The sequence below is a fragment of the Thunnus maccoyii genome, chromosome 14, assembly GCF_910596095.1.
Source record: "Thunnus maccoyii chromosome 14, fThuMac1.1, whole genome shotgun sequence".
NCBI classification, from domain to species: domain Eukaryota; kingdom Metazoa; phylum Chordata; class Actinopteri; order Scombriformes; family Scombridae; genus Thunnus; species Thunnus maccoyii.
In genome coordinates this window covers 8,140,765-8,166,733 of record NC_056546.1, presented here as the reverse complement: position 1 = coordinate 8,166,733, position 25,969 = coordinate 8,140,765, and the positions used below count along the sequence as shown (strand labels likewise).

The 25,969-nt window shown below is 39.8% G+C and overlaps 2 protein-coding genes across 2 annotated transcripts in view; one reads left to right on the top strand and one right to left on the bottom strand.

Annotated features, from left to right (window-relative positions):
- Positions 1-21,616, top strand: part of ppp3r1a (protein phosphatase 3, regulatory subunit B, alpha a) — a 28,514-nt gene extending 6,898 nt beyond the window's left edge. Inside the window, exons 2-6 of the mRNA XM_042432823.1 lie at positions 4,119-4,158; positions 14,594-14,770; positions 16,054-16,113; positions 16,542-16,726; positions 19,112-21,616. Coding sequence (XP_042288757.1) covers positions 4,119-4,158; positions 14,594-14,770; positions 16,054-16,113; positions 16,542-16,726; positions 19,112-19,159 — 510 coding nt within the window. The 3' untranslated portion in view covers positions 19,160-21,616. The remainder of the gene's footprint in view (positions 1-4,118; positions 4,159-14,593; positions 14,771-16,053; positions 16,114-16,541; positions 16,727-19,111) is intronic.
- Positions 21,617-21,797: 181 nt separating this feature from the next.
- Positions 21,798-25,857, bottom strand: pno1 (partner of NOB1 homolog). Its single transcript, XM_042432822.1, has 7 exons — positions 25,574-25,857; positions 23,794-23,940; positions 23,607-23,690; positions 23,095-23,155; positions 22,837-22,954; positions 22,246-22,316; positions 21,798-22,133 (listed from the first exon to the last, which is right to left on the bottom strand). The coding sequence occupies exons 1-7, from the start codon at positions 25,769-25,771 to the stop codon at positions 22,066-22,068; spliced, it is 747 nt and encodes a 248-aa protein (XP_042288756.1). The 5' UTR covers positions 25,772-25,857; the 3' UTR covers positions 21,798-22,065.
- Positions 25,858-25,969: the final 112 nt, after the last annotated feature.

Below are 25,969 nucleotides of genomic sequence, written 5' to 3'. Positions count from 1 at the left end.
AAGTGGTTTGTTACAGAAGACATAACCAGCGTTACTCCTGACCCTTTGTTAGCCGAACAAGCGACCTAAGGCAGGCCTTAGGTTAGTAAACCTGTAATCCTCAACACCAAATCTGCTTTGCTGTAAGTCTCTTTACCTCCAGGGACCCTACAGCTAGCACTCAACTGACAGTGGACGTCAGGCATGCAGTTTAAAGTATGCCCAACTCCCATTTTATTCACCTGTCCACCCTGCAGTAACATTGTCTTATAATAGATGCAAAGCTTTGGGGACATTGACGTGTTTTGGTACTTGAATCGGCTTCATCCCGTCTGATGACTTTACAACTGATTATTTGCTTTTCGATAGATATTTCATATTGCAGTCACCACACTACAGTAATGAATCTTCAGTAACTGGCCGTGTAAAGCCATCATTGGCAAAATGATCTAGTAACACTGGGTTGTTTGCTGGGGAAAACACTTACATTCACTCTTTTAACAGTTTTTGGAGAACTGCACCAAGATTGAAGGTCTAACTCAAGGTTATTTCTTGCAGAGTTCATTTGTGATGCAGCTTTGACACTTGTGAAACTAAACTAATTTTCCCAATTTGTCTTCTGATCATGGTAACTATTTCATATACAGGACTCCTTGTTTCCTTTTATGCAACTTATACCCTTTATGTCAGCTAAAGTTGAGGCACAGTCTGGACTAATGTAGAGCTGAAACGATCAGTCAATCAAAAGAAAATTAATCGCCAACTATTCTGATAATCAACTAATCATTTTTAGTGTTTTTTTTAACAAAAAATGATGGAATTCTCTGGTTCCAGCTTCTTAAATGTGAATAATTTCTGGTTTCGATCTGATAATGGTTAGTTGCAGCTCTAGCTTAATGTTTATAGTCCTGCACAAGAGAACCAAAATGAAAGTGTGAACAACAACAAGTCTCCCGTAGCAGGGTGAAGGTGCATCGGGAGCACGTCCTTGAACTAGAGGACGCTGGTTCAAGGTATTAAATCTAAAATTTTGCTGAAGTTTCCTTTAGCAAGTCACTGTATCTCTACAGCTCTTGCAGTGCTGCTCTGTGTAAGGGAGCAAACAAAAGGACTTTTCCCTACAGGGATCAATAAAGTATCACATTGTCACTATTACCCACTGAGCCACACAGGCAATGGGACACCCAACCCCAGTAATGGTGGAGTCATGCGCTACACATTGAGCTACACGGGAATTCAATCCCTTAAACTGGCAGTGCTCAGCCACTCTCAACTTGTTGTTCCATACAGGAAAACCATGTATAAGTCAACCTCTGTCAGGAGAGCAGAGTCAGCCGCTCGTGCTGTGATCACAGTGTCAAATGCTAAGTCGCTCTCCTGGCTGATCCTGTGTCACCTTTTTCTCCTCACTGCTCTTAAAATACCCCAACTCTTCTGAGGTAAGTCTGCTGTTGTACAGCAGCACAGCGATAAGCCATTAGATGACATAACTGGCACTTGCTTCTTCCAGCCTGTTAAGTGTGTACAGTCTATTTGTGTTCCACCGCGAGGATACTCCTTATCTGTCATAATGCCTTACTGATATTCTTTAGGTGTACTTACTTTTACAGTTTTCTTTGGTCTAAACTAGCAAGCAATCTGTTGATCACTTTCTCGATTAGTTTGGTCTATAAAATGTCTGGAAATGAAATGTCCATCACTGTTTCCTAAAGCCCGAGGTGATGCCCTCATATCTCCATAGAAGACTAAATAAACCAGAAAATATTCACATTTAAGAAGATGGAATCAGATCATTTGGACTTTTTTTTTTATTAAAAAATGACTCAAAACGATTATTTGATTATAAAAATAGTTGGTGATAAACTTTCTGTCAATTGACTAATCAATTAATGTACGAATCACTGCAGCTCTGTATCTGCAGCTTGCGGTGTGACCTCAGTTCTGCTTTCCGTCAACGTTTTAGGCTTTTCTTTACCTCGTTACGTTACATTTTTATAACTTTTCTCAGTGCAGTTATCTGGTACAACATCAGTTCAAATGCCATGATTTATGCCCCAAACTAGACTTCCACTTTTTGAATACACAACTTAAAGCATTCTAGGTTCGGATGCACCCATAGCTCAAACCTTTGAGGTAGTGGATGGACTACTGCTGACTAAAATGACTTACTACTGTGTCTTTAAAGGCACTGTATATACAATTTCTGGCTTTGGCGTCTTCTAGTTGTATTATCATATAAGACTGAAGCTGCGGTCAGTAGCTGCTATCCTGGACACTATATAGTCCATTTCTAGACTGGTTGTTTAAACTAAGCTGCCAGTTAGTGTGTCCAGTTTGCTAAGCACAGTCTTTTTGCAGGACAATTGTGGTCAATTGCTTGCTGGCCCGGAGCGTCTCTCTCACTCAGCTGTAGGATCCCCCCCACCCCACCCCTCAATCCTTTCACCCCCACCTCTCTGCAACAGGGAGTCTTCACTGACTCCCAGGCGAGCGTTCAGCCTTATCTGCCAGCAGTGAAGCTTGGTGGTGGACACTGCAGTGTTGGATGGGATGGGATGGGATGCGGATGTGACTGCTGGACATGAGCCAATGCCACAAACACACACAAACACACACACACACAATGCAGTGTTTTTGGATAGCATGGTTCATTTAAAGAGCCTTTGCACTACGCTGGGAGATTTGATGCCGTGCATGATGCGTGACTTTAAAGAGGCTGCACATGTAAATAGGAAACAGCCTCAAGGGGTTTGAGGGAAACATCATTTTGAAATGTTCACAGCAACTTTTGCTCAAAGTGGAGGGAAGTGCACTTTGCTTGCTCGGATGAACAGACGATTTAACCTCAGTCTCAGTAAACGCTGGTATAATAGCCTATCGTACAATATTTTTTAAAAGCTTTATTTAAAGAGAGCACCTTTCTCTTTCGAGAGACTGTATTGAAACTGCTGGTTTTACCTGAACTGAAGAAGTAAAAATAAGTTGAAATCTGCAAAATGAAGAGTGGATAGCAAGCATATTTTAGTTTTACTCATGTTAATAATGTTTTAATATTGCAGATATGACATTTGAAATATCGTTTGTTTATGGATTTGTTCTGTCATCAGTAACAGCTGTCAACACACAATGGAGGAAAATGCTTATCTCGCTGCACACAACTAAACCATATACCACACAACAGATCGGTCCTGACATGTGAGATGAATTGTTAAAGGACGCGTTTGCATGCAGGCTATCTGAGGAATTCACATCCACGTTTGTAGACAATGAGGATGTTTAGCTTTTAAAAGGCAGGGAAGCCATATGTCAACACCACCAACACTGTAATGTCCTCGCACATGCTGGCCACACCAGTGACACCAAGATAATCAGAAGACCATGACTTCATGCAGGAATGCACAATATTCAACATTAATACATGTGGTACTCGGCTGAAGTTACAATCCATCACTTTTATTGAACAGTGTAGACTCTGGGGCTCGTACTCTTGTGATTTAAAATAAATGTGAGAAAACAAATCCATATGAGTTCTTGGTTTCCGGTGGTTCTTCTTCTAGAGGTCAATAGTTCGTTTCCACAAACATTATTACATCTTTAAATGTCCAAGTACAGAACACGGCTGAATGCTCTATTGTCTGTGTTATTCCTGTTGTTGAGAAACTGTGTGGTATGGAAATGAATCCAGTGCTCACCACAGATCACTAGGGCCTATTGTCTGTTGGCTTTCCTAATAGGTGCCATTGTTTGTTTGACCAACGAGGAAATAACCGCTTGCTCCATAGGAAATGGTATAAAAAATCTTGTTTATGCTGTAGCAATTTTTAATCATCAAATATCGATTGGTTTCAAAATGCTCCATTCTTAACCGAACAGCCAACCCAGATGCATAGTGAGTCTTCTTGTTCATGGGTGTTCATATTGACAAAACTAAGACATCATTTCCTGTGTCCACTTAAGTAATGATACGCACTCAAATGCAACATTTCAATAAGCAAATGCAATATTTCAAAAGGTGTCTGGAGTGATATCATATCTGCAATCTCAGAAGTGTTTCCAGCAACACGTAGCTCTAATAGTTTTCTTGTAATAAACAGTAACAACAAACAACTAACACCTATCTCTCTCTCTTCTCTCTTCAGGGAAATGAAGCCAGTTACCCCCTGGAGATGTGCTCACATTGTAAGTATTTTGAATGTTTGCTTGCTGCGGTTGCTCAAGGCTCGATTTTTGTTCAAATAATGAGACTTTTTTTGGAATTTTTATCTGGTGTAGTTCATCAATTGCGGGGTCTTTCCCCAGAAAATAGTTTAGCAGAGATGGTGAGCGATGTAGATCCTGGTGCATTTTGTCCTGTGATCAATTTATGGAGAAGATGACGGCCTGAAAAACAGATAAACACATTGAATACAGAACAGTTGCTGTGTCAAATGTGAAGTTTTTCTAAATTGTATTATTTTTATGATGTTGCAAATCAATGAGCAGGACTGCTTTTGTTCAGATTATGGGATTTTATTAATCAGTGTGATTGATACTGTTATTTACATAGACAGTCCAATTGAATCTCCAGAGATTTTATTCCTAACAGCCAGCCCTGTCCTCCATCCTTAGAGAGTGCTATGTTCAGTTTTATTGTGTTTCTGGAATCAGGAAGATGTCATTTTGAACTCTCTGATTGTGTTGTTGGTCGTGTTTACAAGATGTCTGCCCAGCGGACATCGTTTGAGCCCCTGATCTCTCCAGAGGAGGAGGAGGAGGAGGAGGAGAGCCGAGGAAATGACTCACATTTCTTCTTTGTCTGCCTCCTTCACCTTCCCTACCTGGCGATACATCAACACAATGTCTCTGTCTATCTGTTGTTGAAAAGTCCTCGGAGACACTGATTTTTCTCACCGGCTTGCTCTGGTGCAAACGGCACGTTTTTATACCGCGAGGTTGTTAAGAGCCGGGCAAAAATGGGTCCTCTGCTGCATGTGTCTAATGAGCACTGAGACTGCGACAGGTCCCTCTGTAGTGAAGGTTTACTTCAGGGACTGTGTCGCTGTTTAGATTGACCTCCTCACGTCTCTGAATCAGAAGCACATGTTAATTATTTTGACATCAGGGCTGCGAAGTTAGTCTTTGAAATGTTTGGTTCCACAGTTAAGAAGCTGTTGTATGAGGCAGAAACGCAGTAAAATACTGTTTATGTGAAATATTAAGGCAGATTATGATCCATAAACTTCATTTAATAGTGCAGAAGGAAACATTAGACAGTGTGGGAAGTAAAAAAAAAATCTACTTTTACTTTCATTTATATGTGTATATGTATGTGTATACATATGCCTGTTTGCTTTTCAAGTGCTATATAAATAAAATAAACTTAAATAAATAAACTTGTATCATAGTCTTAACAACTAAATCAGTTTTTCTGCAATTTTGAGCTTTTTATAGGCAGAATTGCTCTAAAAATATTTCACACTACTGAACCTTGAGTGTCTGTATAACGACAGAGGACTTAAACTTTTAAGCATAATGTGTCATTTTAAAGGACAATGTAACTTTCCACGTTTAAATGACAAAAAACAACTAGACCTACGTTATATATTTTGTTGAGTTGTGTACTTACATTATCCCAAATGTTTCCAACTATTTTCAAACCCATCATTTTAATCAAGGTCTGTTTCATTTGGTCACCTGTCAATGGCATCATACTAAAGAGTATACGCACACAAGATGCTGATCAGCGTTGTGGTTCTTCTGCTAGAAGCTGTCATGAATTGACTTGATGAATTGATTTTAGTCATCAGACGTCTGGATCTTAAGTTATCACAGAAACAAGCTGAGCAAACGTCAGCAGCAGCCTCTCTGGACTTCCCCCGTCTGCCGAACAGCATCGGAGATTTCTAACGTGATGCTACTTTTATTCAGTGTTTTGTTATTGTTTTGATCAAGAGACCCCTAGCATCAGAAAATGACATATTGTGCGTTAAAGATCACCTTTGTGTTGTGTTGCAAAATATCCCGATCAAGACGCACACAATTATATTGAAAATGACACACCTTGTTAGAGTGAGCAGAGCCGTGGACACAGTGTGGCGCGTCCATACTTAGATTGTACTACTGTAACATCATGGGGGGGGGGGGGCAGGACCTTGGCCTGCCAGGCCTTCCAGGCATTCCTCCCCCAGGATTATGCCACCATGGCGAGGGGAGGTGGATTTGGATGATGCATGACCCTGAACTGAACCTATCAAGGACCTTTGCATTCAGTCTGGGATATTTACAGCTTCTCTCAGTTTCTCACTTTCTGCCCCTCCCTTATTGACCGCAGTCTGTTCGTCTGTCTCTCCTTCTCTCTTCTCTTTTACTTTCCTCTTTCCTGCTTTCTTTTTCTCTGCATATTGATTAAGTAGCAAAAACAGAGCTAGAAGCTAGAACTAGATAAAGACAAGATTGTTTCAATAATATCTAATTAGTCACTAAATCCTTCGACAGACTGACACATGATTAGACTGAAAGTGGAACAAGTATACTAAATACATGCATATTAGCATTTCAGTATTAACTTGCAATTGTGACTGTTTCTTTCTGGAATATACTGGATTAATTTCAATTTGAAAGCCTCTATCGAACGTCCTCTCTTTTAAATTTTTTCGTCTCTCTCTCTCTCTCTCTTGGTCTCTCTTTGGCTTTCTCCCTCTGTCTCACTCCCTCCACCAGCAGAGCAGCTGTTCAGCTCATCAAGTGTTTGGACAGACAGGCATTGGCTGTGAAGAAACTAGCTCTGGCCTGCTGGTCCCATAGATTCACCTCAACCTTACCGCCCCTTAATGAGACGTTAACCAGCAAACGTCCACTCACCTGTACCTGCTGCCAGACGATTCTTAACTCTGTTTATTGATTTAGAGAAGAGCAACGGGTTTGTCTCTAAGAATTGCCCTTATAATAAAGATCATGAAATAAGGGCATTGTTCTACACTGGAGGATGGATTTTCTAAAGGCCTGAATCCTCCCGTCAGTGCAGCGTCTCACTGCTGCCGGCTTAGGCGAGCTTAGATCAGGCAAAATTTAATGGCCTACTTGTGAGAGCGTGCATAATTAGACACACAAACCACGCAGGAACACGCCCCATATGCACTATACACTTTGCTAAAGTGCATGCACGCGCCCACTCTGTTCCGCCACTCTGTTCACCCCACATGCGCACACACACACACACACACACACAACCCCCTCACCACATCATGCTCTCACAGAGCAAAGCAACAGAGAGCCTGAAACCATTGCAGGCCTGTCTGCAGCCGCCCAAAATAAACGGCGGGCAGCTTGCTGGAGTTCCTTGTTGCTAGGGGTTTCCCTGAGGGCGGGAGCCCGAGCCGCTGGTGGTGGGGGTGGTGGGGTGAGTTGGGGGTTTTCTGATGACGGCACTGCTATAAATATGCACTATGGGTGTGCTGCCCTGCTTCGTCCTGCGTTTCGGTCCATGCAGGCGAGCTGTACGTTATCAGAGCAGCCAGAACAATCAGCCTAATGCACAGTGCTCCTCTCTGTAGCACACGTGTGCATTTTTGTGTTTGAGTTTAGAGTGCACTGTCGTACTTCCTCTTCTGAATTAATGTCATCCTTGAAAATATGAAATACTGTAAAACAGCATTTGGTGTTTGATCATTGAGGGTGAGGAAAAGCACAAATATTACAACAATATTAAAACATGGTGTCATGTTTTCATATGTTACCAGCTAATTAAGACAGATTTAGTATTGCATTTCCATCAAGTTGGGGGACTTGCAAGACACAAAATCTACAAAAAAATATTCAGAATAGAACCAGCAGAGGCTGAGATTTCCCAACCTTTAGCCCTTAATGAGTCAAGCTCCTACATTCCCCATGATCCAATCTGATACTCTCTTCATTAAACACTTTCTCCGTCAAACTCTCGACTCTCAAACGTCCCTAGTTTGTTTCAGTCTTTCTGTTAAAAAAATGCGGTGTCCGCGCCCAAGCTAAGCTACCTTCCATGGCGTCAATCAAGCTTATTTTCTCATACTTAATAAAGCTCCTCTAGAGCCACAAAAAACTGTTATGCAGCAGTTTTCTCATGCTGAGCCACAAACTGATTCGTGGGTTTCCTCTTTCATGATTTTAATCTCTGGCTTTTTTTTTTGTCATTTCGCATCTATCTGTGATGCGCTGTTGTTGTCCTCCGATATATGTTCACTCAACACTCATTGGCTCAGCACAACCCCATTATGCTAATTGGCACAGTGTCATGTGTCAAACTCTTGAAATGATTGTGCCGTGCATGTAACCTTCTCATGTTTGCCCACCCTCACACCTTATCTCGTGTGTTTGGGGAGCTATATGCAGCGCTCCCTCCCCTGCTCCTTTCTGTTCAGGTTGTGCTGCGTTAATGCAGTCACATGTCTCATATTAATGTGCAGGGTGAGCTGTTAGAGGGCTGAGCATGCTTAAGAGGACACATTCAATAATGACATTTTGGGAACATTGTGTTTTTTTTATTTTTTATAATCAAACAAAAACGGGGAGGAAAAGCCAAAAGCCAGTTGCACTTAGCAGATTTTCTGTTCACACAGCTGTTTAATGGTTAGCTCGAGCTAGCTAACTCTTAGCTATGGTACAGCTGATGTCCCAGTGTGCAGCAGAACATTTAGCAGGAGATCAGTGATAAGTAAAATGAAAAGTAAAACCAGTTATAACATGTAAAAGGTATTGATCTCGATTAGAGCTGCAACAATTAGTTGATTAATCGATCGACAGAAAAACAATGCAACTATTAACTAATTTGATAATCGATTAATCGTTTGGATAAATGTTAAAGCAAAAATGACAAATATTCCCCAGTTCCAGCCTGTCATGAGGATTTTCTTAGTCGTATGTGATAGTAAATTGTATATCTTTGGGTTTTGGACTGATGTTCTAGAAAACCAGGCAATTTGAAGATGTCACCTTGGATTTTAGGAAACTGTGGCAGACATTTTTTATTGTCTTCAGTTGTTTTATAGAACAAACAATTAACTGATTCATGAAGAAACCCACTAATTAGGAGATTAGTGGGTAATGAAAACAGTCATTAGTTGCAGCTCTTATGTTGATATTAAACTTGATCAAATGTTTTGCCGTCCTCGCTTTAGTCCAACAAGAATCAGAGTCGTTTCATTGTTTCATCAACTCCATATGCATCCCGATGACATCGTTGTAAACACATATTGAACATTTCCAGATTGCTTGTAATATGCAGTAATGCTCAGTCTAAGAATTTAAGTTCAGTACTCGACACACACACGATTACAAACACAGTACAGGAGGCCAGAAGGAGAGCCATTTGGCCAACCATTGCATTAAATGATTGGTGTGTGTGTGTGTGTGTGTGAGAGAGAGAGAGAGAGAGAGAGAGAGTGTGTGTGTGTGAACCTCCTGCATGCACTCAAAGACTGATGACATCTACATATGCATGTGTTTTCATGCATACACCTCATGAACAATTGTTTAAATGTTCCTCCTTTATGTGTGTATGTGTGTGTGTGGGCTACTTTGGGGGGCTAACAGGTTCCAGTTGCCTAGTAACACAGTTGAGGGTGCATACAGCGTTTATGAAAGTGTGTGTGTGTGTGTGTGTGTGTGTGTGTGTGTGTGTGTGTGTGTGTGTGTGTGTGTGTGTGTGTGTGTGTTGTGCTATGCAGTGGAGTATGAGATTATCATAATCATCTCACAGTTACACCGGGTCTCCCTCAGAGCTGCTCATTAGCATAGCGGTGTGAGGAGCCTCTCAGAAAACCATTTCTATCGCATAGAAACATTTGATTTGATATCAGATAGTGTCCCCTTAAATGAAACATGCATCACTGGGTGTATATTATTTGATTTAAACCAAACATTTGTAATAAAACACACATATTTATGTATTTTAATAAGAATTCCACCTTTTTCTCTAACTGGACCATGTAAAAATATTCAAGGCTGTACTGTATTTAAAAAAAATCTAGTCCACAGAATGTCATTATAGGTTTTAGGGTGATGCAGCCAACTCCACTGTCATATAAAGCCTGCAGCACTACTGTACCTTCATTATTCATTCAATAAAAACACGGGATGGAGGTGTGCATTTGAGTGTCAGTTTGCAATATCACCCACATCATCGCAGCTCTCTCTGCTGCCAGAGGCTCAAACGCGCAGGCTACGGCCCGACGCTCGGGTTAAAAAACGCATGTCGACTCCTCTGCAAGCAGAGGTCACAGAGGAGGCTAGTAGTGGTCCTCAAGAACAGGGTCCGTTTTCGCAGGTTTTATCCCGCCTATTTTAGAAGTTCACTACCAAATCCATACCTAACATCATGTACAGTGTAGAAACAAGGAAGATAGGAAAGAGACAAACCAGGCAGGAAATTTTACAATCTTTAATATTTCATGTGATCTCAATCCCTTCAGTCAGTTCTTTTTGTTTGTGTTTGTGTTTTTCTCCCTGGCTGTCATATCTGTGACCATCAAGCATAGTCAATTCATGAACGCAGCTGTTTTCTAAATACAGTGACACTTTTTTTCCCCTCTCGTAAGCAACCCAGAACTCACTACCAGCTCATTTGTTGGACAGGTCTTTGATACCTGTTCTGGCACACCACGTTTTGAGATTTTGGCTGCCGTCAAAAGAGTGTGGCGGTCAGTGCTTGTGAAGCTGGTGATCTAGGAATTAAAGCTTATTTTACTGCACACACTGGGAAGAGTTTGCATAAGAGATTAATGATAGTTAAATCAGAGAATGCCATTGCATGTTTTTTCATGGAAGCTGTTTTAATTGGAGCCATAAACCTTTAGCCACGACACGATTCCAGACTCTCTACCTCTCCACCGCTAACAGAAAACCCCATACGCCGGATAAGTCTGTTAAACTCCCCACTGTTGTAAAACTACTACATCCACAATCTGAGTCAAGAGTTTTTTTTTATTTGGCTCAGCTGGGAGCCACGTCGGTCGGTGATGCTGTCAGACGTGGGATTTGTTGGTTTGAGACCGACTGTGAGAAAGCTATTGTCCTCGCTAGCATGAATAATACATGTACCTACTCACTTGGAGCAGCTCCAGACACAGCAAGAGCAGATCTGGGCACAGTGTTCAGATGTTCCCCTGCTCTGCAACTGCACAAAAGTTTGTAACGTGTTGTAAATGTCAGAGTGATTTTTTTTTTTTTTTTCATCTGTGCTCCAGCTTATCCCACTGACCTAAAACTGTGTAGCAACAAAAGGGACTTGCACTGTGACAGGGAGCCGGTTTGAAAGATTAACATTAACATCAGCTGTTCTAACTTAAGACCCTTACAATGTGATGGGTGTATATTTGGCATGGTTGAGAGTGAAATTATGTTTTCAACTACAAAGGGAGTCTTTATTGGGAACCTTTTGATCTATACAGAACCAGAGCGGTTAAAAATCTCCTTTTCTGAAGTACCTGAGTTATCTCCTCATTTTGAAAACCAAAAAAAAATCACATCCTGTTCTTTTTGTGCACAAGTGCTTTTTTTTTTAAATCACAGTATCAAGTTATTGACCAACAAAGAAGGAGAGCGCACTGGTTTCGTACCTACTAAATCTAGATTGTGGAATTTCTACAGGAGGATTGTCCATAAGAAGCTCAACCCTGAACCACAAAATCAAACTATCTACCTGTGCCGCTAGCTTACATATAAATATGGCTTTGATTTAAACGGGGTTCTACGTGCAGGAGATTATCTGTAGCATTGATATCCCTCACACAGGCTCGAGCGTTATGAGCCCGGCTGGTGTCATCTGCTGGGAACAGGAAACAGGAGGCTGCTGATAAGGAAGTGTTTTGTGTCACAGGACAGCCGGGTGTTCGGCTCTGATAACTCGCACCTAGTGGACACAGAAGCCCTGTGGCATATATCAGATTGTGTATCAGGAGTTGGCAGGAACATGAAAACAAAGAGAGAAACCAGCAATCCCTTATTAGAAGTAAATTTAGAAGTAATGGAAATGAGATACAATATAGAGGTGCTGGTTATCAATCCACAGCTCACAGTGGATTTGAATCTCAAAGTTGAATTTTGTCAGTATTTATGATTTCATAACAGCAGAAAATGCTACAATTTGACTTAACATCATATTTCCAGGTCTCATTGTAAAGTCGTTCTTTATACTAGAGGTGTCCTTCACTGGATATAGATTTTTGTGCACCTTTGAGCAAATAAAACTCACTTTGTTATGAAGGGGCTTTCAGTCTGCTTCACTATTAGACATTGAAAGAACAAAAAACTCAAACTGTTTATTAGGGAAGCGTTACAGCATAACTGGTTTATGCGTCAGGAACAATAAACTCATGGGAGTGTTGGTGTAGATGCATATTGATAGTTGGTTGGACAGTGGACTCCAGCAGATTGTACAGGTTATATTGCTCTGTATCGTGGTTGTTTCCATCCCAACTTTCTTTCTCAATCTCTCGGCTTTGTCTTTCTCACTCTCTCATTCCTCCCTTACTCCTCCACCACACTCTGATTAGTCATCAAGCTGATGGAGCACAGCATGTCCGAACATTGAAACCCATACAACCCACACCCATCTCTCACTCTCTCTCTCTCTCTCTCTCTCTCTCTCTCTCTCTCTCTCTCTCTCTCTCTCTCTCTCTCTACATCATTTAAAATATATACATACATATAACAGGACAATGAATTAGCATCCTGTTGCTTCAACTTGAAGCAACAAACTTGTTTGTCTTGTTGGAAAACAGAGATCCAATGTGCATAATCCATATCTGCACATATGTTCACTTGATTTTATCACCCCTAATATAACTCTCACATTAGTTTTTTCTGCACTGCAGGCACAGATTGGATGATAAATTAAAGGGAAAGCAAATATTAAGTGTTGTTTGGTGTCTGTCCACCGTCAGCTGCCAGAACAGCTTCAGTGCTCCTCGGGAAAGATTCTTCAAAGTCTCTGAACTCTACTGGAGGGCTGAGCCACCGCTCTTCCAAAAGATATTCCCTCATTTGGTATTTTGTTAATACTGTTTTCTGATAATACTGAGAGCACTGTGTAACACATAAACCCAAAATCACACACAGACTTCCACCAAGTTGTGATCTGGACACTATGAATCAGTCAGTGAGTCTTTGTGCCTTCTGTGGAAGCATATGCTCATTTATTCATTCTAAGCTTCTTTTTCCACTCAAGGCTGTAGTGCCATTATAGTTTACATCATAATTCAACCTTTCAGTCTTATCTTTTCATTTACCTGATGTCCTTGGGGGGTGGAGGGGGTCAGTAAACCTGATCAGAACTGGAATGAACTGAATGCGTAGCCTCATAAATCTGTCATGCCTTTTTTATTGTCCCTCCTTCCCTCTGTTAACTATGTGTTAAGATTAATAGATAGCCCAAGTCATTTAGGACCCCAGCTTAAAGCAGGCAGTGTAGTAGTTTGTGGTTGGCCAATGGGATCATGTGACCGTGTGTGGATGAGCTTATATAGTAATTAACAAGTGGCTTTATTATTGCTTCTGGATTACTCCTTGCCATTGTTAAATACTCCGGCCAGGATGGCAGGGGAACAACAGATCCAGGCCCTCTCTGATAAAAAAGCACCAATAAACAACAAAAGCTGTAAGTTTGCAAAATCTAATAGTCTGTCTGTCCGTCCGTCTGCTAATACCTCCAGCCTTTTCCCCTCAGCTCCTATTTCTTCTTTTTTGTCTTATTTGAGGTGTATTGCAGTATTGTCAGAACAGTGCCCAGGCTCTTCTCGTTGATGGTTTTGTAACATTCGCAACATTAACAATCAAAGCTTTCTCAATAGTTGCACCCTTGTCAGTTCACAGAAGAGCAGAACAAAGTGTACCGTGGTTACTGTGGGTCTGCCTTTTGAAGCAGTAAACTCAGTCCTGTGCAGGCCGGAAGTAGTGTCCTTGACCTAGTTGCAACTGGTGGATAATAAAATTTTATGACAACAGTTCATGCAGGTGTTAGCAAGGATTATTTATATTATAGCTTGCATATCTACAGGCTCGGTGTATGTAAATATCCGTGTCAGGAGGCTGTTGCTGCAGGTGAACACAGTGCACTGTGGCTCATTTTTCTCTGTCACTTTTAACTCTTTCCTTGTGCTTTTTTTTCCTTCCTCTTGTCCTGGTATGACTTCTAGAGTCGCAGCGATTAGTCGATTAATGGTTCAACAGAAAGTTAATCGTCAACTATTTTGATCGCTTTGAGTCATTTTTTTGAAGAGAAAATCCACAATCTCTGATTCCAGCCTGTTAAAAGTGAATATTTCCTGGTTTCTTTAGTCTTCTATGACAGTAAACTGAATATCTTTGGTTGTGGACTGTTAGTTGGGACAAAAGAAGACTTTTGAGGATGTTATTGGGGTTTTGGGAATCTGTAATATTTTCATAATTTTCTGACATTTCATAGACAAAACAACTAATTAATTAAACAATTGCTGCTTTGATTTTAGGGGGGGCTTTCCGGTCACCATGCATCTGACCCCTGCACACTTAACAATCTGTTCTCTTGTAATTCTGATGATCTAGGAGAAGGATAAGAACGTCAACTGAGTCTCATCCAGATCTTCTCTGTCTCTCTCTCTCTTCCTTTTTTTCTGTTGTCCAGTCGATGCTGATGAGATTAAGAGGCTAGGGAAGAGGTTTAAGAAACTCGACCTAGATAACTCCGGCTCGCTCAGCGTGGAGGAGTTCATGTCGCTGCCGGAGCTACAACAGAACCCACTGGTGCAAAGGGTTATCGACATATTCGACACGGACGGGAACGGAGAGGTGGACTTTAAAGGTAGGCGATAAACTCTGCTGGTGGGCGGAAGAACAGGTACAGCAAGTTGACTGCTATCCCAAATTTAATCACAAATATATCTATACATAGTTAATTAAGGTGATATTTGACATCTGAACTCTAATCTTGTCACTCCTTGCAAGCATAAACCAAGCTTAGTACATGCTTGAAATCGTCAGTGAGTGCAGTTTATCAGGACCGCAGCATTTTAGAAGTTGATGAATTGTTATATGAATAATAGTAAAGAACGGCGTCACAGAAACTTTTTAGTTGAGTTGAGACAAAAGCCACGTTGAGATTGTTTACATCCCCTGAGCCAACAAGCAGGAATGACCTTCTACTAGAGATCCCCCAAAAGATCGACAACAGAGGAGGAAACATGTAGCGAAACCAGTTCAGCCAATATGAGTGTTCATATTTCACCAATATGTAAATCAGCACCATGAAAGCATTGTAATGCATCAAAACAAAACTAGCATCAGCCATCACAAGAACTTGCTTAAAAGTTCATGTTGACACTGCGTTCTCGCTTCTGTGCTGTTCTCATATGCACTACGTAGGTCTTATGTTTAATTTATTGAAAATTAAGCAACTGTATCATGTTCCATTAGGATTTAGTGTGATTCAGAGCTCATTTTCTGTAATAAAGCTGATTAATAGCAGGGTTTTTATAATCTTTGCACAATTTCATTCATGCAAAATAATCTGGAAACTAAAGTTTTCCATCATGAAACCAATTTGTCCTGGATGTAAATGATCTTCAAGGATTTCAGTGTTGAAAAAAAAAAAATCAGTTTTCTGCACTGAATACATGAAGGGGAATTACCTCTCACCCTAACTGATAGGTGTTACTAAACAGACTCATTGTTCTCCAACTTTATAAATACATAACTATCTTGCAAGTTTAACCACAATGCGTGATTGAAAATAATCAGATCTCGATGTCTTGGGACTTTGCCCCCCAGCAGTCTCTCAACTTTTCATTACAGTAGAAGTGCTTCCCTAAATGGAAAATAGGGAATTCAATATACATAGCCAGAATTCCTAAGTCTTGGAAGGCAATGAAAAATGTTAATTGGTGTCATAGAAGTAAATAAAAACTGGTTAAGTTTGGAAAAAAAGACTTAAATACACTTATTCGTAGTGTATCAAACACTATCATTATCGTTATACCACAAAGAACACAAACCATAACATCAAGACGTTGATGTCAGTCACATTGCATTGGTGATTGTGTTGGAAGCCTGATCACCACTGACTGTTGTTCTCCTCTCATATCCCAGAGTTCATCGAGGGAGTCTCGCAGTTCAGCGTCAAGGGAGACAAGGAGCAGAAGCTTCGGTGTAAGTAAAGCTGCTAAAAACCTACCCTGTTAAAACCACATGTGGCTGGAGGTGGCCCCAGTGGTTCAGAGCGCTAAACATAACTGCTTGTTTTGCTGCTTTGAGAGTAAAAGCCACCAGGGCTTTGTCTCCTTTGTCTCCTCTGTTTTGTTTGTCTCACCTCATCCTACTGCTGCAACAAGAAACAGTAAATGTTGACCACTGTATTAAATGTATTTTTTGGCTAAGAAAGGGCTGTTCTGTCACTAGAACCAAGCGTGAAGTCAGTCAGCAGCTCTCAAAACAAAAGAGAGTGGAAGAAAGTTGCTAAATTGGCTAAATTGTTAAAGACTGTATGGAAGTGAGTCTTTAAAATGTTACTGTCTCAAAGTTGTTGTCGATGCATAACTGATTTTCATTCATGTCTGCCTCTTCCCCTCACGCCACAGTCGCTTTCAGGATCTACGACATGGACAAGGATGGCTACATCTCCAACGGCGAGCTCTTCCAGGTGCTGAAGATGATGGTAGGCAACAACCTGAAGGACACGCAGCTCCAGCAGATCGTGGACAAGACCATTATCAACGCAGACAAGGACGGAGACGGCAGGATATCCTTTGAAGAGTTCTGTGCAGTAAGTCGAAGTCCCCCCCTGGGGTTGTTTTTGTGGGGAGGTTTTGTGACGTTTCTGCTGATGCAGCCCGTTGTGGTGAAGGCAAATGTCAAAGGGCCTAAAAAACTCTGGAAACACAACAGCTTTTTGCTTTAGCTCAACAGCACCGGGTTTCAGTTTCACGCTTCCTGTTGAAGCGCGGTGTCGAGGGCTGTGTGAACATGAGCTGGTGAGTTCTCGCTACACATGATAGGGGATACTAAAAATACTGAGATAGCACTTTAGCTGTATTATACTACAGGAATATTGACCTAACCAACAAATTCCTACAAATAAGAAAAATCACATTTATTCTATATGTAGGGCATCTAGCTAAAGTAAAGCTAATGTAACAATGAGTACAACTGTAAAATAAGCGTATATTTGTAGCGAGAAGAAGTGCTTCTACATGATTCTTATAACTCAGAGGAGCAAAAAGCTTCACAACCAGGAAGGTATTTCTATTATCAAGAGAAATACTCTTAGAAATACTGTTTCAAAACGCTGATAAATCATCCATCCGACTGAGAGGATTAAACATCTGATGTCGCCAAAATACGTCAAACGGTTGTGGATTCTGCTGGCCTGAGAAAAATTTTTGATCCACATTCGTCGGGCTTCGTCGAGGTGATGCAGTCCTGTCAATAACCAGGCTGATGGGGAGTCACGTCAGTCCAGTGTAGTTACACTTTTGTTCATAGAATTTGTTGATCCTGGATTTAATCTCTACAATGACAGAATAAGGTCGAGAAAACATAAGGTCCCTGAAACTGTTCTTTAAAGCCTTGGTCACAGTCAAAGAAAACACACATTTCTCATATAAAACACATCTGTCACCGGGTGTCAATCCAAATCAAGACAGAGAACCGAGATTTCGCCAACATGTGACTGCATTCCTGCCACGCCGATTCAAATAGCGGCCTCACAATTTAGATAAAGCTACACAGCCTTAATTATCTAATTTAAGATCAAAGTCTCTTTCAACACAAGTAGCGTTCCCTTGTTGAAAACTATCATCTACATATCTCGTCTCTTGTGGGAGCCGCTTTGCTCGGAGACATTTTCTGAAATGAAAGGCAGCGGTTCTAACTCTGACAGACACAAGGCCCACGTTTGACGGCTGTACCTCCGGAGCTTTGAACTAAAAAGGCTCTCGCGGGAGTGTATTTTCAGGACGATGCAGGAGAATATAAAGATCCCGTTTTTAACAAAGCTGCACCAATCAAACACTTTAAGCTTCAAAGGAGAGACTGTGTGACATGATTGCAGTCTGGTTTATAGTTTTCTCCATCTGAGAACTGTGCGGTGACGGAAACTGTAACAAGGAAGGTGTAAAAATAAGACTACGGATGTAAAAATAGATTCTATCAACAAAAAAAACTGTTGTGTACCGCTGAAACGATTCGCAGATTAAAGGGGCACTCCACAGATTTTTACACTTCAAGTTCAGCTCACTTGTTATTTAATGCAGAGCAGAGGCTGGATGACGTGACATAAACCTGGCCAGGAGCTGAGAATAAGGCCCCAGTTACGCCTGGAATTAACATGTGATCTGTATCTGGGTACATTATCTGAATATTGACATCCGACCCAGGAGCCTGATGAAAGACTCTACTGGGTTGCATTATGAGAAGTGTATGATCTGGTAGTTCTGGATATATCTGCCTCTGCTGCTTCGATTTTATTCATTCTTCTGTTTAATGTGTCACTCATGAGTCCCCGTTTCTTTACTTTATGTAAATGTGATACTAAATTGCCTTTTAATGGACAATTTTGATAATCAGTGAATTTAGTCATTTATGAAGGAAAATGTCAAACATTTACCGTGTGACAAAATAAGCAATATGACGACTTAACCATAGATGACTGTTGGGGGAATTCTACACTATTTTCTCACATTTTACAGTCTAAAAGATCAGTTGTTAAATTGTAGGCATTATCAAGGATGAAAATAAGCCTTAGTTGCAGCCCTACTGGAGTTTTGTATTGAAGTGCTGCACTTTGAATCATATAAAACTTTAAGTTTTAATAAAATGAGCACATGAAAGCGGAGCGTAAATGCACTCTTGTGCTTTTATATGTTGGTGGAGGTGGTTGTTTGCATTTTAACTAGTCATAGCAGGAAAAGCACAGGTGTTGTTATACATGTGTCTCCGTTCTGTCCGCACCACCGTTCATTATTTACATCTGTGTTTTCCTGCTGCAACATGTCAAAATGTTTTCTGCGACTAAGGTCTTTTCTCATTAACTGGAAACCACACGTCTCAACTTTCACATTTACCACCCCTGCCTGTAACAGCTTTCGAATTAATGAATGCATTAACGCCTCTCCCTCTCTCTCTCCCCCTCTCTCTCTCTCTCTGCCAGGTGGTCGGCGGTCTCGATATACACAAAAAGATGGTGGTGGACGTGTGAGCGCTCCTCCGCTCGCTGAATCTCCCCCCTTCCTCCTCGACACTCGCTTTCTCCACCATCTCTGAAGATCTGCTCAAGACGTCCGGCAAAACGCTCTCTGTGTAACTCAATGGAAGTATTCTCTCTCTCTCTCTCTCTCTTTCTCTTAATCTCTCTCTCTCTCTCTCTCTCTCTGTGAAGCCACTTTTTCTTTCACAAACCACAGGCCTCGCCAAGCCAACTCTGAAGTGTTATTGAACTGTAAATCCTCTCAATAACCCGGTCGTAGCACTTTAACAGACTGAAGGACATCGATTTGTCATTTGCAAGAGCATCTGATTTTTGGATGAGGGGGGAGAAAGTGGAGGGAAAAAGGGGGGGGCGCAGTGAAGAGGCTGGTTGGCTTGTTCATATTTCATCCTTTTTCTTTTTTTTTTTTTGTTAATTGTTATTTTTGATATTTATTTTTTTGTTCTTGTCTTTTATAAAGAAGAAAAAAAAAAAACAAGTATATCTACGGTTGTCTGGTGAGAGGAAGTGTATAGTATATTAACACTTTGACTTACAGTACAACTAGGAAAGTAGGGTATGAAGTGCCAACCAGAACATATCCAGAAACCAGTCCAAGTTATTACCTATTATCACCGCTTTCATTCACGCCGGACAAACTGGCCTGTGACACTTCCGACTGCGAGTCACGCGAGATCCAAAACTAAACTTGAGATTTTTCTGACTTTTTGTCCTCTGCTTTAAGCTTTTACACACGAGCAGTTTGGATTAGACCAGTAATGCTTCCGCTCTCACTCTTCGGAAAAGCAATTCATGTTTTTCCTGTTTTGTTTTTTTTTTGTAATACGGTTGCTAGTTTTATTTATACTTTAAAAAAAAAAAAAACATGTTTATATTGTTGGAGAGAATCCTGTCATGATATTATAGGTAGATTAATTAATGCCAAGAAAATGTCTTCCCAAAAAAAAAAGAATTTGTGGCTGCAGGCTTATATATGGTTTACTCTTGGTGAAGCATTTTGCGTTTTAACAGTGTGCATCCGTAAGACAATCTCCAATGCAAAGAATATCTCTGCACTCACACTGACAAATGAACTTTAGAGAATTTTAAGATTTTTTTTTTTTTCTTTTATGTTATAAGAAGAGACGATTGATGAACTTGGCTAAGAACTGAGAACACAGTGATAGTTTTGAGAGTGAATAATGTTGAGAATATACACTGTTTGTGCTAGTTTATAGCAATTTAAGAGATTTATCTGCAGGCAGCGTTTTTTTTTTTGTTTTTGTTTTTTTTTAAACCAATATGTGTATATTAGGTAATGAATGTGTGCTCATTATCTTTAACAGCGAGAGGAGGCAGCTTCGTGTCTGCTTTTTTAATGAGCCCTTCTGGATATTTACCTTACTCAGCACAGCGCAGGACGGGTCAGAGTCTTCTTTAGTGCAACAGGAACACTTAAAATCTTAACGCGTTGGCATGATCAGTGTGCAATGGGATAGGCTGTATATTGTAGGTTTTTTTTTTTTTTTTTAAAACGTGTACATTTCAAAAAGTTGGCTTCTTCTCCCACTTCTTCTTTTTTTTTCTGTCACAATAAACCTCATTTTCTCCCCCCTCCCACCCACTGAAACCAACAGGGAGAAAAAAAAATCATAAATTCAACCAAATTCTACTTTCTGAGGGAAAAATGCTTCCTACTATAAACGGCATCGGGATAGCTTTTTTTTTTTGTTTTGTTTTTGTTTTTGCTTCGGAGGCCGACTGCTGGTTTTGAACAAGAGTTTTCAGTCAGAGATGTGAATCTGGAGCGCCCTGTTGTCCCTTATCCCAAAGCTCTGCACGGCTTGGGCCTCCCTGTGCTTGCATGACATGGAAATATATTTTTTGTTGTGCATGTAGATCAATTTTTTGAAATAATCCTCTTGTTTACACATGGATGGTGATGTTAATATATTTAAAGAATTTAATGGTATACAATATGGATGTTGCCAAACTTTGGTAAATGTACACATATTATGAGAGGTAATCCAAATGAACTACATGTAACTTTTTGTATTTTACCCGGGTCAGCGAGATGCTTCTATTCCAGTAAAGTTGCATATCTGATCCTGTCTCAAACTGCCACACACTGTACTCAGCTTAAAGGGGAAAATTTTTGATGTTTTTTTTTTTTGTTTGTTTTTTTTCTTTTGTATATAAGTATTTGTTAAATGCAGTTCTGGCTCTCTGTTCTCTGTATAGTTCAGACCACGCTTTAGTTTGTAAGTGCTACTTTTTCTGAGGGACTTGGGTTCTTTTTAGTTTGTGTGGGGATATCTTAAAAAAAAAAAAAGATTTAAGTTTAAGAACTTTTTTTTTTTTTTTTCCTTTTTCTGCATGCTGCATCATATGCTGTGGGACTGTTGGAAACTTGATACTGTATGAGAATTAAATAAAATTTAAATAAACTTTGAAATGTTGAAAGTAAAAGGATGTTCTGTCACCTTTTTTAAAACTTCATTTCCACTCATGTTGTTACTGACAGAAACTTTAATTATAAACAGAAGCTACAGTATATTTGTCAGGAGGCATCATCCAGGTTAAATAACTGAGTTCCTGGTCCAAAAGCTTACATATTATACACTTAAGTGATAATGAATTGATTCAGTGATTGATTGTTCTTTTGGTTTTATTTACACAAACTCATATTTTCAGATATCTGCACTGTTTATGCACATATCATCATTTTTTTTCCTCATATTTGACGGCAACTGATCAAAAAAACCAGGTAACCGTTGGAAACATGAGGCCGTTACAGAAGAACCGTAGGTGTTGGTTCAAAAGGCAGTAAACAGTCTGAACTCGTCATCACGGATCAAAGCGGGGAATCCAGCAGCCAATGGGTGAAGAGATAAATACACACAGCAACCAATCAGACTTCAGAATCTCTCAGCAGTTCTGCTGGCCACCACCCTGATGTTGCCGTAGACCTTTGAGGGTGGACTTCCTGTTGAGGGGAAAAGAGGTTTTAAAGGTTGGATTCAAAGAGTTCTCTTCCAAATATGATGTCGACAATCTGATCCAGTTTTATTGTATTAATCAAACAACGTCTGTCTTACCTAAGATCAAGTTACATATCGCCGTCCGGGCCATCTTAATATTCTGGAATGATCCTAATAGGTGAACTTTTCTGTTGAGAGACAGATGAAGGAGTGTGAAGTTAAACATTTCTCTGTTATTAACATTTACATAAACATACACTTCATATACTCCCACACTTCTGTGTGCAGTCAAAAGAAAAAACTGCAACATTTCTGTGAGTTTTACAAGCAGTTGTATTATTCCTCGCCATAATAGTATGTTCCTTCATTTAATAGCTGCATAATTTGGAAATCAAGTTCCACTAACAGGTCTGATGTCACACGAGTGAAGATGAAATCCTGTTTCTAAATGTGAAACCACTGTTGTACTTCATAAAAGTAGATATTCTTTCTGACTTTTGGCCATTTGAAGGTTTCTCAAGGTTTTCTTTTAAAGCTTATGTTAGTTCCTGTAATATTGTATTGAAACAGTCAAAATAAAGTTTGTTTAAGGGCAAAACTGCAGTTAAATAACTTGTTTTCGAAAGCTGTTAAACAACCATTGTAATAAAATAGCAAATGATCATATAAATATCATTTTACTGTAATGCTGCAGGAATTTTCACTCACGTTTCTGCTAACACAATGCGAGTCTTTGTGACGTTTTCAATGGTGAATTTGGTTTTTCCTCCCTTCCCCGCTATTCTTCCGATGGCTCTGGATAAGTGGTCTCCCTTCAGAGGTTTCACTGTAGACAAACGACATGAGAAAACAATTAAATACACACCAAGAAATCAGAGCTTGAGTTCATTTTGCAGCAGGGAAAGAAAAAGTGTTCATAAAACATGGAGACTTGCGGAGCAGACAACCAAGGTGATGCCATCTTACCGTCTGTGACATCAAAGCTTTCTAGGAAAAGCTCATCTAATCTGAGGAGTGCTAGGGCATCCTGGGAAGAGAAAGAGTGAGTGTTATGTCACAAAACTCAGACGAGGTTCAAGTGACATCACAAAATATCAACAATTATTATGTAGCTAAGTGCTTAGGTTGGAGTGACTGCCCACAAAGAAAAAATATGAACACCATGGGCTATGAAAGCTGTCAAAGACATAATACTTTAACAATAAACTTCCTATATTTATATTATATATTTGACAGGGAGAACCCGTCATCTTGTTGGCAGCAAACAAAACTTAGTTATTGATGTCAAATATTTCATAAAAGTTCAATATCAGCAATCTAATAAGATCTAGTACTAATCCTAAATCTGAACAAGTGGCCCCAAAACTTCAGGCTGTCTAGACATTTATAGATTTTTGAGAAATGTAATAAAAGTAGCCGCTCCTGAGCCTAAATGAAAACACGCACAGCTCACTAAAACCTCAAATTCATGTACTTACTTCAACCTGGAATCCCAGAACAAACGCTTTAACAAAATCTGCTGCTTTTGTGAGCGCGGCGATGTCCTGTGTCTCTTTGCATGTCTGAAAAAAAGAAAAGCATATTACAGATGAACAAAATAGACCACTGAGTAACAGAGAAAAACAGTACTTGTCAACATTACTTTAATGTGTTGGAGAAACTCACTTTGATTTCAACATTACGAGTTTTGAGGTTGAATCTGACTTGAAGCTGCAGGTTCTCTACGATGGGAGTGAAGATCTTCAGCCAGTTTTCTTTCAGCGGGGTGTATCTGTGAGCTGGGACGGCGATTTTTCGCATCTCGTCTGGTCCCTGAAACACACACACGACACAGTTATCATCATACTGTGTAACAACATTCAAAAAATGGTGTTGTGTGGCATTAAAATTGGATTTATTATAATAAAACTTAAGTTATGGTTACAAAATCTACCAATGCCTTATTGAAAAAAAAACACACAATTAAAAGTTAAGGGTCATTGAGTCCACATATGATATAAGCACAATTTATTTAGGCTTTAAATGTAATTAACACTTCTCATTCTGACAGATTGTCCTTGCCAGAGTGTTTAATTATAGATGGATTAATCTGCAATGGTAATTTTAGTTGTAGGTGGTCTCACTTATCCTTGTACTATAGGGTAGTTATTAGCAATGAATATTTTATGAGTTTATCAAATGCTCTGAATTTTATAATTTTATACCGTATTCTGCAAAGCTGTTAGAGGCTGAAAGCATTCGTACATTAGAGCTGCAATACTTAATCTATTAGCTGACTGTCAGATAATTAATCAGCAACTATTTTTGATGAGTGATTAATCATTTCAGTCATTTTCAAGCAATAATGCCAAATATTTTATGGGTGCAGCTTCTTAAATGTGAAGATTTGCCATTTTTCTTTTTCATATATGACAGTTGATTGAATATCTTAACATTTTAGACTGTTAGTCAGACAAAACAAGCAAACAGAAGACATCACTGTGGACTCTGAGAAACTGTCACGACATTTTAACATGTCATAGACTAAATGATTAATCGATAATGAAAATAATAGTTTGTTGCAGCTCTATATTAAATAATGGTTTTGTGTCAAAATTCAAGATCATCTCTGACCCATCTCATCCTAGCAAGGACTCTTTGAACTTCTTCCCTCAGGAAAAAGACTGAGATCCATGAAAACTTTATGTCCAGAAGCTGTTGCCCTACTGTAGCAGAACTGTACTGTTATCAAACTGGATTTAACATTGCACATCACTCATTCAATCCCTGCATTTGTCACCTTTATATATTTAATCAAACTGGATTTAACATTGTACATTGTGTTAAATCTCCACTGTTACATAATTTAATTATTTATTACAGGTCACATTTAGTTATTGCACTTGTCACCATGTCTTAGTCCATAGCACAATCCATATTTCCTTTGTAGAGTCAATATTTCATCATATCCCATTTCAAGGCTAATATTATTCCATTCTGTAAATAGATTTTAAAATTTTCATTTCATTTGAGTACTGTACTGTTTATTTCATTATTACAACCTTACTCTTGTTCTGTTTGTATTCTTCTATGTTGCGTTTAAGGGAGCAAAAGCTAAGACACATTCATTATATGCTGCTAATAAACAGATTCTGATCACAGACTAAATGATGAATCGATAATGAAAATAATCGTTAGTTGCAGCTCTACGTTTCATGAGGGTTTTGTGTATAAAATGTTATGAATAAAAAAGTAAATCTGGAATATCACAAATTTAAAATACTCTAGTTTTGTGCCAATTGTTTTGTTGTCAGAAGGCTATAGTGCGCAAGCGCAGTACCTTTAATTACTTAATACTTCGCTATTACTTTATGACACAGGCAGATGACATAAAATAACCACTTGTTGGAAGTTGTAATGATGATATCGAGACAACAAACAGCCTATGTATTCAGACAATACTCACCTTCAGTTTGTCGCCTGAAATTGGAGGAAACTGCGGCCGCTTGCTGGCCGTGGGCTCCTCCATGTCCATGTCCGCTCCATCGTGTTCACGTTTTCGTTTCTGAGTCTTTTTCGACTTCACTTTTGTGAAAGAGTCCGTGTCATCTATTGTCTCCGCGGCAGCGCCAGTGTCCGGGGCTGTATTTGTATCAGGATCCATCCCGAAATCAGGTTTAAATTAAACTAAACAGTCTAAACTGAAGCAGACAGCAGGCACAGCGGTGGTGAGGGTGTCCACGTGCAACGGAAAAAGACCTAAACAGCAACTTTGCCGTCGCCTGAGGAGTGAAAATAATAAGCAATCGCGTTGTAATTAACAGAGACGTTTCAGTAAGTTACTGGAATTGTGTTTAAAATA